At 53.1% G+C, this 13,735-nt stretch overlaps 1 protein-coding gene across 1 annotated transcript in view; it reads left to right on the forward strand.

The window, feature by feature from the left end:
* The window catches only part of WDR1 (WD repeat domain 1), a 44,750-nt gene extending 39,201 nt beyond the window's left edge, over positions 1 to 5,549 (forward strand). The window contains exons 13-15 of the mRNA XM_043572966.1: positions 830 to 1,003; positions 2,734 to 2,878; positions 4,443 to 5,549. Of these exons, the coding sequence (XP_043428901.1) occupies positions 830 to 1,003; positions 2,734 to 2,878; positions 4,443 to 4,549 (426 nt within the window). The 3' untranslated portion in view covers positions 4,550 to 5,549. The remainder of the gene's footprint in view (positions 1 to 829; positions 1,004 to 2,733; positions 2,879 to 4,442) is intronic.
* The last annotated feature ends 8,186 nt before the right edge of the window (positions 5,550 to 13,735 follow it).

Consider the following 13,735-nt stretch of genomic DNA (forward strand, 5'->3'; position numbering starts at 1 on the left):
ACTTGGCCCAGTGGTGGACATCGGTGTGGGCTCCCAGGATGTGCTTCATGTGCCATCTGTTGAACATAGGCTTTTCCTTCGTTGGAATGTGTTCCTCGTGGGCAGTGTGCTCACGAGACGTGGAGCCCAGACCCCCGCTGCATTAGGCATCGGATGGGCTTGTTGCGTGAGCTCTAGGACTTCCATGCTCAGGAACCCTGCGGGGGCTGGATGTGGCTGTTCCTCCCATGTTAGAGGCAGAGAGGAGTGTGTCGTGGACATAGCTAGGAGACCTGAGATTGTCTGTGCCACACTGACAGTTCGGCTGCCCCGAGGGGGCGGGCTGGCCCTCCATCTGCCTCCCAGGGCAGCCACAGGGACATCCTAGGCAACAGCAGGCTGGACAGAGCGGGGCCTGGTCGGAGTGAGTTGGTACCTGAAGGAAGCAGGGCAGGGACAGAGCACAGGGGACAGGCAGTGTGGCCAGAGGAGACAGAGCCAGACCAAGGGCCCTCACTGGAGTGCTGTCGTGTATAGGTCATTCTCAGAGCTTGGCCTGTGGTCACCTGTGTTAGAACTTACTGGAACATTTATGAAAAAAGGCAGAATCCTGAGCACCCAAACACAGAATCAGAATTGGGGGTGCCTAGCATTCTGCATTTCAATTACCTTCCCGAGTAATTCTTCCCACTGTGCTGAGCCAGCCCTGGGAGCTGCTGAGAGGTTTTAGGAGGGTGTCAGGAGCGTGTGTGTGTGTGTGTGTGTGTGCGGGCGCACGCGCATGTGTGCACACCTGTGTGCACTCGTGTGCACACAACGGGAGGTGACCTGCCGCTCTTCTGTCCTGCAGGATGGGAATGTCCGCTTGTACTCCATCCTGGGCACCACGCTGAAGGACGAGGGCAAGCTCCTGGAGGCCAAGGGCCCTGTGACCGATGTGGCATACTCCCACGATGGCGCCTTCCTCGCCGTGTGTGACGCCAGCAAAGTGGTCACGGTCTTCAGCGTCGCTGATGGTTACTCGGTGAGTGGGCAGGCCGCGCAGCTCTGTCCCCGTGCTGGGTGGTGCAGATGGCGAGTGGGGAGCCACGGATGCCCAAGACCACGTGGCACCCATGCTCTCAGAGCTGAGTGACATAGGGCAGGGAGATACACCCTGTCGTCCAGGAGCTTGTGGCTGGTTAACGAGGCAGAACGGTTGCCAGGAGGGGTCCCGGGCACCAGCGAGGCATGCTGGGAAGACAGACCGATCGGTCACCCGGATTGCCTGGCTAAGTGACTCCTGGTCTCAGGGACCTTCTTTTTTGCCAAGGTCGAAGGGCTGAGACTAGATTTTCCTCTGGAGTCTCACTGCCATTTAAAGTCTTGGGAAGGTGGACACTGATCATCCCAGCACTGTTCGTGTGGGGACAGGGCGGGGGGAGGGGGGGGCAGTGGGTAGGAAGCTGGGCAGTGGCTTGGCGAGGGTAGAGGTGCCTGGGCCTGGGAGGACAGCCAAGGAACTTCACAGCCAAGGGGCGGGAGCGTTCATCGTGGGGAGAACTCGGGCCCAGAGCTGTTTGCTCCGGTTCACAGACAGGGGACTGAGCTCAGCTAGGGGTTCTGTCACTTGCTGTCTGTGGCCACAGCAGGGGGCACTGGCTGGGGGGTTCTGGGTCCCTGGGCCCTTCAGTGTGCCAGCCCCCGCACTTAGGATGGGTTGGAACATGGCAGAGGCTGAAGAATTTACCATCTAGATTCTGCCATTAATGTCTCGCTGTGTCCCCTCATCCATCCAGTCATTTTCATCTTCATTTTGGGTGCTTTTAAAGTAAACTACAGACATCCGTATGGTTCCCCGTAAATACTTAGGCTTATGTATCGTTAACTAGAGGGGAGTCTCCTTTTAGTTTATGTCTTTCCCGTAACGTCACTTCTGACGGCAGGTGTGAGCAAATGCAGGTATATGCTGGAGTCGGGCACACGCCTGGAACCCGGACCTCCACGGACATAACACCCCGCCTCCCAGATTTCCTTCGGCCCCCTTACCACGTTCCTCAGACTCTATGTAAATGATATCGTCTGTATACCGCCCAGGTCTGGTTCACGGCCTGCAAAGTAAGCGGTCCTCGGGAGCGGGACCAGCAGTGCACGGACCAGGCACACTTGGGAAAGAAAATCACCATCAGGTCGACCCTTTCTAGGGAATAAGAAAACGGAATGCTCTGAAGGAAAAGCATTCCTAAAGCATCAAGGGAAGCATTAGGCCTTGTCCAGCTCACAGCCTCTGTCCGGGCCCCTGCCCCCAGCCTGGGCTCCAGGGTAGAGGGCAGGTGTGAGGGGAGAGGCAGGCCGGCCTCCCTCTGCCCCGAGCATTCACTTCACTGAGTGCTGCCTGCACGGAGCGGGACCCCCTTGAGCCTGGGTGGCTGTTTCTCGGCAAGTGTTCCTGTCCCCTCACTGGGCCAAGGGCTCAGTGTGGACCGCACACACGTCTAGCACTTCAGGATAAGTGCTGTGATGCAGGGGGCCCAGGGGACGCAGTGGCTGCTGCTTGATGTTGGGGCGCTCCTTCCTGGGCCTCAGTTTCCTCCTCTCACAGAGCAGCGGGCACCGCGGGTTCTTCTGAGGCGTCCGTGAGACGTGCACGGTGCGTAGCAGAGAAAGCGCCTCTGAAGTCGACCATCATTGTCACCGCGAGAGCCGGGCGAGGTGACACATGCCACTCTGGCCTGAACCCTGACTACCACCTTTCTGTTCTCACCCCGCGACTAGGAGAACAACGTCTTTTATGGACACCATGCAAAGATCGTCTGCCTGGCCTGGTCCCCAGACAACGAACACTTTGCGTCCGGCGGCATGGACATGATGGTGTACGTCTGGACCCTGAGTGACCCCGAGACCAGGGTCAAGATCCAAGGTGACTCTCGCTCCCGCCTCAGCTCCCCGGGCCTGAGTGTCCCGTCTGTTTCCGGGGAGTTGGCCGGGAGGCACGGTTCCGTCTGCTGCGTTCTGCTGGCCCCTGCCGGACACGAGCGACAGAGCACGCTCGTGTTCCCAGCGTGAGAGCAGGTGGGCTCCGTCCACAGGGCACGGGGGTCACTCTTGACCTCTCCTCCTGTCTTAGTCGTTGGGCCTCCGTGCCAAAGCATCACAGGCTGGGCGGCTCAAACCACAGAGCGACTGCTCACAGCTCCGGAGACGAGGTCGGTGTGGCTGGAGGGGTGGGGGGGCTCTTCGAGGTCAGACACTTCTCATCGGGCCTCATGCGGGGGGGAAGGAGCAGTGCTCCCGCCCGTGACCCCAGCTCTTCTAAGGTCCTACCTCCTAATGCCGTCGCCTTGGGCGCTAGGTTTTCAATGTGCGGTTTTGGGGAGCAGATGCCAACACTCAGACCACGGCACTTCCCTTCCTCCTCCTCACCCCCTTGCACCAAACCACTGAGCAGGGTAGATTCTCCGCCCATGGCGGGCAGTGTAGTGGAGCCTCACGTGGCCTTCACGCTTTCCTAGCATTCCCCCCCCCCCACCCTTTTTAAAAACAGGTGAAACTATTCTCCATAAGTTTTATTTAATGCAACACATTTTTTCTGCCTGTGGCTCCGTAGTCACACGTGGCTCAGAGCCCTGGGAGGGACCACGCCTGTCCGAGGTGGATCTGAAATTCTCCTGCCTGGTGACCCCCCTCCCCCCACCTCTCCCTCCTGAACTGCTCCTCAGTGGCCTCCTTGTGCCATCTGGTCCCCCTCGCCCTTTTCTGCACAGCGGGCAGCCTTTCGTGTTAAAACAAATGGGAGGCTTTTCTATTTAATAATATCTCTGAGTCCACCTCGAGGCCTGTTGCGGGTGCTGTAGGCAGAGAGGGAGGGCACAGGAGGCTGCGGGCCACACAGGACAAATTCCCACGCGCCCTCCTGTCTGTGTAGTAAGACCCAGCAAGTTCCCGGTGCAGGTGTCCGTTGGGCGAGAGCGGGAGACTGGGGAGGAATCGGGTCATGCCTGGTGCACCTGTTACAGAGAGGGGTGGGGTGAGGAGACCCGCCCGCCCAGTGCTTCTCAGCCTTTATTCATTGCCACCGCATTTTATTACCGCAGACAGCCCAGGAAGCCGTTTGTGTACTGTGTCTTGTTTTATGCACAAAAAGAAAGATTTTTCGGGGGAGGAGCAGTTTTGTCTCCCAGGGGAGGTATCCGGTTGTCAGGACGGTACCCGTGTCGGGGAGGTCCAGCAAGGACGCTGCTGAGCCCAAGCGTCAGTCGTGCGGGGGGTCGGGGGGGGGGGGGTCGAGAATGCCTGCGCCCACCTTCCTTTCGCCCCCCGCCCCATGCTTCTGCGAAGCATGGGGCGGGGTCCGATGAATAGCCGTCCAACTGGGTTTCTCCGGGCCTGTTGGTGCTGGCGCAGCGGGTCTCCTGCCCTAGGCGGAAGGGGTGGTGGGAGTGGGGACGCCGGGCCCTCGCTCAGAGCGCCTTCTTTCTACCCAGATGCGCACCGGCTCCACCACGTCAGCAGCCTGGCCTGGCTGGACGAGCACACGCTGGTCACCACCTCCCACGACGCCTCTGTCAAAGAGTGGACAATCACCTACTGAGGAGCCCCCTCCCGTGGACGGACCGAATCAGGGACTAGCGCCTAACCGCAGCAGAACACGTCATTTCTCTAAATCTCTCTGTCGTGCGCCCCCCGCCCCCGCCCCACTCCAGAGGGAGGGGCCTTAGCTCACGAGCACCCGCGTCTCGTCTCTGCAGGGTGTTCCTGTCTGTACACGTCCTTCTGAAAGCTTTAGACAGTGACCGTTTGCACATGAAAAATAAAGCAAGCACTTAAACAGCGTGTGGAGCGTAACTAAAACCCACCACCCAGCCCAGCCCGAGTGCAGAACATTCCAGAGGCAGAGCCTCGAAAGCACACAGACCCGCTCGCCCACCGCCCCCCCTCTTCCGGCCCCGCCCCCGCCCCCGCGGCTCTTGCTCTCTGTCCGCCACCTGCAGAGCGCCCCCTGCCGGCGAGGAGAGGGCGCGCCCCGGGCAGCTCAGCGAAGCCAGCCTTGTGTGTAGAGCAGGTGCCGCTCGGAGCCGGGGGGCGCACTGTGTGGTGGCCTCCGCAGCGGACCTTGTGTTCACTGTCCGTTTTTGTGCTTGATTTTAAGAACGGAATTGCGGGATTTTTTTTTTTTAAGTGTATCTTAACTGTTGCCTGTCCGTGTTTACGGGCTAGTGCGCTGAGGGCGCCGCCTCCGGGTTTCAGAGCCCTTGTTAGCCGGACCCAGGTGTCTCGGCCCCCCGTTTGCTCTCCCGCTCTGATGTGTTCCTGTCTTTCTTTCCCCCTTCTGCCCTCAAGAGCAAAGGTTAATTTAAAGGCAGAGGTGAAGTCACTGTAAACTAACCTGTTATGGTTTTCACTTTTTTTTTTTTTCAGTGCAGAAATTAAAAGTAAGTATAAAGCACGGTGATCTGTAGTTCTTTTGCGTGTGTCGGAAATTGCTGGTAAATGTCGGCCAGAGCAATCGCTCCCTTTGCACTTGTGAAAACACTTTGAGCGCTTTAAGAGATAAGACCAAGAAGTGATTAAATGTCTTTCTCTTCACTGTGGATTGCTGACTCTGTGTGGTGGGGGGCCCGTGGGGGTGGGGTGGGGACGGGGAGAGCTAATGCGGGACCTTCTGGTTTCGCCCTGGCCTGCACCCTCAGAGGGAGACAGTTCCAGAACCCGGATGGTTGGATCTACCCAGTGGTGGGAGAGAAGCCCCAGAGAAGGGGCCTTCTGGATCCTCATCCCAGCTGCCAGATTGCTGCTGTGTGACCTGGGCCACCTCCTCTCCCTTCTCTGGGCCTAAATGGATTATCTGTAAACTGAAAACAGCGGACCAGATGATCCCCAGATCTCACTGATTCTCAAGTGCTGGGGCAGTCTGTGACCTTTCTGGGGTTGCTTTCAAAAGTAAGGAATAGCGTGCGTTTAGATGTCGGAAAAAAACGAAATTCCCAAACACTCCTTTTAATTGTGAAAGGTTATCTTCTTGGCTAGAAAGACAACATCGTAAAGATGTCTAAATTTGTAGTTGTTCTGGTTTCATCATACTGCTTCCGTATAGTTCATGTATAAAAAGGACCTGTGTAAGGAAGAGAGAATTAAGTGTTAAGTCTATAATCTCTAAAGCTGGGGCCACCACAAACCACAAAGTCCAGGAGTGTGGTTCATTCCTGTGTGGACTGGGGACGGGCTGCTTTTCACTTCACATCAATGGGGAAATGGCGAATTAGTCACTAAACAATGAAGATTAAGTTTGGTAACAATCTGAAAAAAATAAGATTGTGTACCTTGTTCTTACACCAGGCTAAATCAAAAGCAGATCCAAGTTTTTTATTTTAAACAACGGAGTTTCAATAATACTAGAAGAAATCCGGGGACTTTGTGTCCACACAGATATGAGTATTGCTAAGAATGAGAAAAATTATAAAGGATAAAAGAATGATACATTTGGCTGTAATTTTTTAAAGTGCACTGAAGCAGAAGAAACACAGTAAACATTTAAAAATACAGCAAACGCCACGCTTTATGCACTAGGCCCAAGGATGTGTACAGTTTTATGCTCGGTATAATTTTCCTTGAGCACACAGGGTTTTTTTTTAATGGAAATTATATGTGCATACATGAGACCGTTTTAAAATTTTTTGATAGAAAACTGATAGAATAATGCATATAAAGTGACTACATTTATGGAAAAAGACCACAGGCTTGAATCTTGAAACCAAGGCTTTCTGGTCAAGAAGACACAAAGGTGGGAGGCAGGAGGGCCGTTCACCAGACAGCGCAGGGAGTCACCTGCCTCAATTCCTCACTGGAGGCTTTGTGTTTAAAAAATTTTTTCTTTAATGTTTATTTTTGAGAGACAGAGCATGAGCGGGGGAGGGGCAGAGAGAGAGGGAGACACAGAATCCAAAGTGGGATCCAGACTCAGCTGTCAGCACAGAGCCCGATGTAGGGCTCGAACCCACAAATTGTGAGATCGTGACCAGGGCTGAAGTCAGACGCTTGACTGACTGAGCCACCCAGGCACCCCTCACTAGAGGCTTTCTAAAGCAGAGCTTGAGTTGACCCAAGATCTCTACTCCTTTCGAGGAGGGACGCCTTCATACTGCACCCTGTAAGGGCTAGTGGGGGGCACTTTCAGGCAGAGGTGGGTAAGGGCTGTGTGTTCATCTCTGCTCCCACCCTGACTGCAGTGCAAGCAGCAAATAAACCCTTATTCCATCAATCCACTGATTTTGTGGTTACCACAGCTAGCCCAAGCTGATTTAACACAGAAACAAAGAAAGACCTGCGTATCGGGGCTGTTGGTGTCTGCATCAGTTTCCACATCTGTAAATTGGGGGTAATAATGGTGCACACCTCACGGTTGTGCAGGGATTATGTGAGATACCCCAGGTAAAGCCTACATCAGTGTCTGGCCCACAGTTAACGCCATAAATGTGAGACATTGTAGATGTAGAAGGAATTAGGAAATTGATTTGCAAGTAACACACATACGGTAGTTAGCACTGTGAATGCGGGGCACCAAATGAGTACCCACCTAGTGATAACATACAACAAATAGTGACCTGTGCCCCAGGAGGAGCCCACGTGAAGTCCAGGGGGAACTCTGAGGAAGGAAATCAGGGCAGGCTTCCTGGAGCAGGTGGTCTCTCGAGGCTGGGAAGAGGCTTTCAGAAAGCTAAACGGGAAACCCGGCCGTGACTTTCCTGAAAAATACCCAAGACAGGGTTTAATGTCATCCGGTGTTCTTGCTTGGATTTATTCATTTGTCCCTTTTACGGAGATAAACAATTATAAACCTCGCATTTAATACAAAAACCTCGATTTTTTTCCCCCATGTTCTTGCATTAAGTCCTAGATTTCTGGGAGTCTGCTGTTTTCGGATTTACTCCTGGCTATCATAATCCTGTCTAAAATCAGTAATTAGCAACTACTAGGGAACAGAAACTGAGGGAAGGGGAGGTTGTTTTCATAGGCTTACTGTAAGCCAGGATTCTGAGGGCCACGGGGCATGGAGAATCTCCTTAGAGGATGAGGGAATTGAGTACTGACAACATACAGGGTGGCCCAGCTAATCTGGAAGTACAGTTTGCCTGTGAAACTTTCTGAGCCAAAATGGCCAAAAGCACAGAAGTAGTTACCACTTATTTCTACAGAAAACTTTTTTAGCGTCCCCAGGCCCCCAAATGAAACTTCTCTAAGGCTTTTCCAATACTTTCGGGCACACCTTGCTCACAGACGCACACGACAAGTCGGGATGCCGCCCGGAGGCTCACAGACAAGGTGCCAAGCTGGCGGCTTGACCATCAAGGGCTGAGTGTGGTTCCCGGGGAAGGCGCAGGGGGGCGCTGCCTCTGCACCGGCTCCCCTCGCTGCAAAACCAGCTCCGACCGCTCCTTTTGCTTCTCGCCATTTTTCACAAAAGCGCAAATCCTCTTTGGACTTATTTCCAGCTGGTGAAAACGGGTACTAATGTAGGTCTTTCGTAAAAGCGTCGTAGGAGCTTTCGTAGGAGCGTCACGCAAAGTTTGGAAAAACGAGGGATACCTGTATGTGCGTTCCACTTGAGGGGTGTAACTTTGGGGCCACCACCCAGGTGCCTTCCTGCTCAAGGTAAAGAACTCGTCACCACAGAAGTGCCCTTTCTAAGTGACTCATCATTTATGAGTTTACTATCATTTCTTTCTTTCTTTTTGGTTAATGTTTATGTATTTTTGCAAGACAGAGAGGCAGAGCATGAGCAGGGGAGGGGCAGAGAGGGAGGGAGACACGGAATCCAGAGCAGGCGCCAGGCTCTGAGCCGTCAGCACAGAGCCTGACAAGGAGCTCGAACTCACAAACTGCAAGATCATGGCCTGAGCCAGTGGCACGCTTAATTGACTGAGCCACCCAGGTGCCCCATCATTCAGTTATTTCTTGGTTTATCATCATAGTAATAATTAAAATCAATACTTTGGTTAATTATTAATGACTATTAATTATAAATTAATATAGTGAATGCAATTAATTCTTAATAACGGACTAATTTTGGGTTTTTAGTAGATTTCTTTTTTTTTAAGTTTTTTTTTTTTTTGAGAGAGAGAGAGAGAGAGAGAGAGCAAGGGAGGGGCAGAGAGAGAGGGAGAGGGAGAATCCCCAGCAGGCTCTGAGCTGTCAGCGGGCTCGAACCCATGAACTGTGAGATCATGACCAAGAATAGAATGCTTAACCGACTGAGCCACCCAGGTGCCCCAATAACTGACTAATTTTGAAAGGAAAAAAGAATCTTGGAAACAACCGACCCAGTAGGTCCCGGGATGTTAGAAACCCCGTGTGAAGAAGGGAAGCGTATAAAATAACATTTTTGTGCCCGAGCCAGACTAGCTCCAGTGACCCTAAATCGAGCCTTTTGATTTGGATACCGCTGCACTTCGTGATTGCGTTTATCTGTTCTGGTACCTTCTATGCCATAATTAAAAAAAAAAAAAATGAGGAAGATGAACACTGTCTTGCCCATCAGACTCGTGTCTCACAGGTAAATGGCAACCACGATGCCTGGGGGGGAGCCGCTCAATCATTCACATCACAAAACGGACGATCTCCCTAGCCTGGTGGGGGAGTTCACGCTCTGTCCCATTTTCAGGCGTGCGGACTAGATCTGGGGGGCAGTTGGTTTGCAGGACACAGGACACAGAGTGACCGAGCTGGCTGCCAGACAGGCCTCGGGCCCCCGCTGGACGCCTCAGGGGGCAGGTCCCCCTGCTGCTGTGGAGCAGGTCAGATGGCAGGGGCCACCGTGAGCGGGGAGGGGAGAGACCTCGTGACTTGCCTAGGGGTGCAGCAGAGCAAAGGAGGCGCCGTTGGACCAATTAGGCTTGAAGCAAGCAGACCAGAGACGCAGGAGTGCATTTCCAGGACCCACGTCCAACATCAGACGCTGATTAGAAGAGCCGTTAGGCCCTCGATCTGCCGCCCACCTCCTGAGGGGTCTGGGACAGGCTAAGTGTCCACGCTCAGCCTCCGGGTATAGGGTGGGCGTGGGGGACGCAGGGAAGCCAGATTTGGGGGGGGATTTGTATTAATAGGTCTATTGAGGGAATAATGCAAGGAACTATTATTAAGAACTTAATCCAGGACTTGTGTTCTTGTATAATAAACAAATTAGCTTAAACTATTAGAGCCTTCACCGAAGGTCATGTTGTGTATCCCCTTGTTTCCCACGCCCACGAAAGATTGTAAGAAATGCCGGGCTGGAACCATCGGCGTGGCCACCTGGGGAGCAGCATCATTTCACAGGTGGACACAGACGCCATCTTACTGGCAACTGAATTATGACCATCAACTTGCTCTCTAATGATCTGGGCATAAGTTAGACTTCCCGGCATCCCGAGGATGGTAAGTCTGAGACGTGTTAGTTTTTTAGCAAACTAGGGAGTGGGGAGGTCACACTTCTTTTAAATTTTTTTTTTCAACGTTTATTTATTTTTGGGACAGAGAGAGACAGAGCATGAACGGGGGAGGGGCAGAGAGAGAGGGAGACACAGAATCGGAAACAGGCTCCAGGCTCCGAGCCATCAGCCCAGAGCCCGACGCGGGGCTCGAACTCACGGACCTCGAGATCGTGACCTGGCTGAAGTCGGACGCTTAACCGACTGCGCCACCCAGGCACCCCAGGGAAGGTCACACTTCTGACTGCTCCAGGAGAGCCACAAGTGGCCTTGTCTTCCGCCTTTGTGCTCACCTGGGTGTCCTCTGTGCTGCATGAATGCAGGTCGAGCCTGTGCCCCGAATAACTTCTATCTTTGACTATTAACACCTTCTTTAATTCACTCCTTCTTCCTCCCTCCCTTTCCTTCCTTCCTTCCTTCCTTCCTTCCTTCCTTCCTTCCTTCCTTCCCTCCTTTCCTCTCTCCTTCCCTTCTTCCTTCCTTCCTCCCCTCTCTCCCTTTCCTTCCTCCCTTTCCCTCCTTCCTCCTCTCCTTCCTTCCTTCCTTCCTTCCCTCCTTCCTTCCCCTCGTCCCTCCCTTCTTCCTGCCTTCTTTCCATTATAGCATCCAACTCATTGCATATGGGAAGAACACTGATAATAGATGAAGGTTGCAAAATACTGTTTGTCTAGATGAAGCTAGTATTCCGGGTCTGGCCAAATTAAAAAGCCAAAACCCACAGTCTTCGGTCTGGGAAGTGCCTTTATCAGTGTATTACCTTAGCTACAAGACGCAAACACGCTTCTGGGTTTAGCCGGGATGTCCTATAGAAACAGCACGCATTCACTTGCTGACACACAGATGTACCAAATCTTTGGCTTCTGCTGATAACGCTTGTAAAATCTCTGAGCGGTCGTTATCGGTTTCAGTTTTCCAGTCTTGCTTTTGACTGGAGCAAGTTTCTCCCCGGCAGATTTAGATTTGCTGCCTCCACTTGGTACCCACAAGGTCAACACCAGCCGTCCAGCAGACCGCGCGCTCACATCACGACCTCTCGGCCTCGGCATTATTCACAGTTTGCCCGGGACACCGCTGTGTTGGGCTGGACCAGCCTGTCCATCTGGGGAGGTTTGGTGATGTTTGTGGCCTCTACACCCTAGATCCCAGTAGCTTCCTACTTCGGTTGTGATGATCCCAAGTATCTCCGGTCCCTGCCAGTTCCGACAAGAGCTAGGGATTTCATTTTGAAAGAGCCAGGGATCTGTTGTTGTTGTTGTTGCTGGCAGAAGAGTTTTATAACTCCGTGATCCTAGTGGCTTAATTCTCTTAAAGAGAGCGTGAACGAGATATTGGACTTCTTCCTTTTCGTTCAAAGTCCGCTCAATTATTTATCCATTCGTGTATTCAACTAAATATTCATCGATCATTACGTACAAGGCAACACATCCAGCTTTGGGGACATACTCAGCTTTGAGGGAAGCCAGACACGGTTTGTCCTGTTTCACTGGGTTTCTAGAGAAGTGGGAGAGAGTGTGAGGGAGGAGTCCTCCGGTAGACGACACACAGGGAGCTGTGGGGCCCGAGGGAGGGACGTGAGGCCCGGCCCGGCGGGTGGGGTGGGTGGGGGTTACCACCCACCTTGCGTGGACAGAGCCCCGGCTCTTTTGCTAAACCCACGTCTCCGTCCCCCCACCTGCCTCCAAGTGGAAGCCATTCTCCCATTTCTGGAGAAGACCTGCTCGTGTCTCCGGTCTCTGCGGCCCCTGATTGCAGTGCTCCGCTGAAAACAGCAGAGAGCAGCTTGAGATCACGCCTGGGCCACGGCTGAGCCAGCCTGCTGAGGTCACCGGAATCCGGGAGGGTGACCGGCTCCTGGCTGAGAGACCAGGGAAGCAGGGCATTGGCCAGCAGGACAGGCAGGCCCTCCTTCCCACACCCCTGCCAGTGTGCCAACACGAAGCCCTGCCTCCTGGCCTTCTGACCTCAGACAAGCTGGCTGAGTCTGTGCTGAAATGGCCAGAGTTGGCTAAAAGAGCCAGTTTTCCTATAACCGGCCTTTATTGTCAGACCTGCTGGGCACAGCAGGAGGAAGGCCATCTGTCTCATTTCCTGCAAGCCACCTCCTTTGTCAGGAGCATGGGGAAATGGCTTTGCAATTAGCTTAAGGTGAGTGGAAGGGACAGTTGTTCCTCGTAGGGACAACCCAAGGTCCCAAGCGTATCCTTTTTTACCAGCAATTAAGTGGACATTACTCTGGCTCGTGGTCGGGGTGAGCTAGGGCTTGGTTGATGGGGCACAGTGGCCTGGCTTCTCACCTTCCTACCCCCCCCCCCCCATCAAAGCTTCGCCGCTCGCAGCTTCTCGTTCTGGGGCACAAGCGGTAAATTGCAAACATTTGTTCCAAAGAGGTGCTAAGGGGTGGTAGAAATTTAATTTTGCAATTCTCCCCCCTTCCCCAAATCACTTAGCTGGCATCTCAGTGTTAACAAGCTTGTCCCCACTTGCACCCCAAGAAAGGGTCAACTCAAAGGAATGTGTTTGTTCGCGTAATGGGGCTTGTGGCTAAGTAGGGTTTCTCAAAGTGTGGTCCAAGACCACCTGCGTCAAAACTCCTTATACAAACATGGATTTCTACTATGTGGTAATGTCTACTGGCATTAGACGCATCTTGCCTTGGCAGCCCATCGATCCCACGCCCAAGTATGAACAAGAGCATGGGAGTCTACGTCCCGCAAAAGACACGGGTAAGAACACTGGAGCAGCACTCTTCCAAAGAGCCTCAAGCCTTGGGTGCCCACCCACAGAAGAATGGAGGGACTCATTGTGGCTTGTCCACCCTGGGCGATGAAAGTGAACCGACTACCTTTCCGGGGAACAACCTGGAATCCATCTTGTAAACATACCATGGAGCAGGAGAAACGAGGCGCAAAGGAGTGAATATGAGATGGTTTCCTTTATATGAAATTTAAGAACAAACTAAGCTCGGGGCGCCTGGGTGGCTCAGTCGGTTGGTTAAGTGTCCGACTTCGGCTCAGGTCACGATCTCGCGGTCCGTGAGTTCGAGCCCCGCGTCGGGCTCTGTGCTGACAGCTCAGAGCCTGGAGCTGCTTCGGATTCTGTGTCTCCCTCTCTCTGTGCCCCTCCCCTCTTCATGCTCTGTCTCTCTCTGTCTCAAAAATATATAAACATTAAAAAAATTTTTTTTTAAAAAAGAAGAATGGACTAAGCTCATCTATGTTGACAGTATAATGGTTACCCAGCATGAGGGTAGGGATTATTGAAGGGAGGGGGCGTATGGGATTTTGGAACTGTTCTATATCTGGATATGAATGGTG

This window comes from Prionailurus bengalensis, chromosome B1 (genome assembly GCF_016509475.1).
Source record: "Prionailurus bengalensis isolate Pbe53 chromosome B1, Fcat_Pben_1.1_paternal_pri, whole genome shotgun sequence".
Lineage (NCBI taxonomy): Eukaryota > Metazoa > Chordata > Mammalia > Carnivora > Felidae > Prionailurus > Prionailurus bengalensis.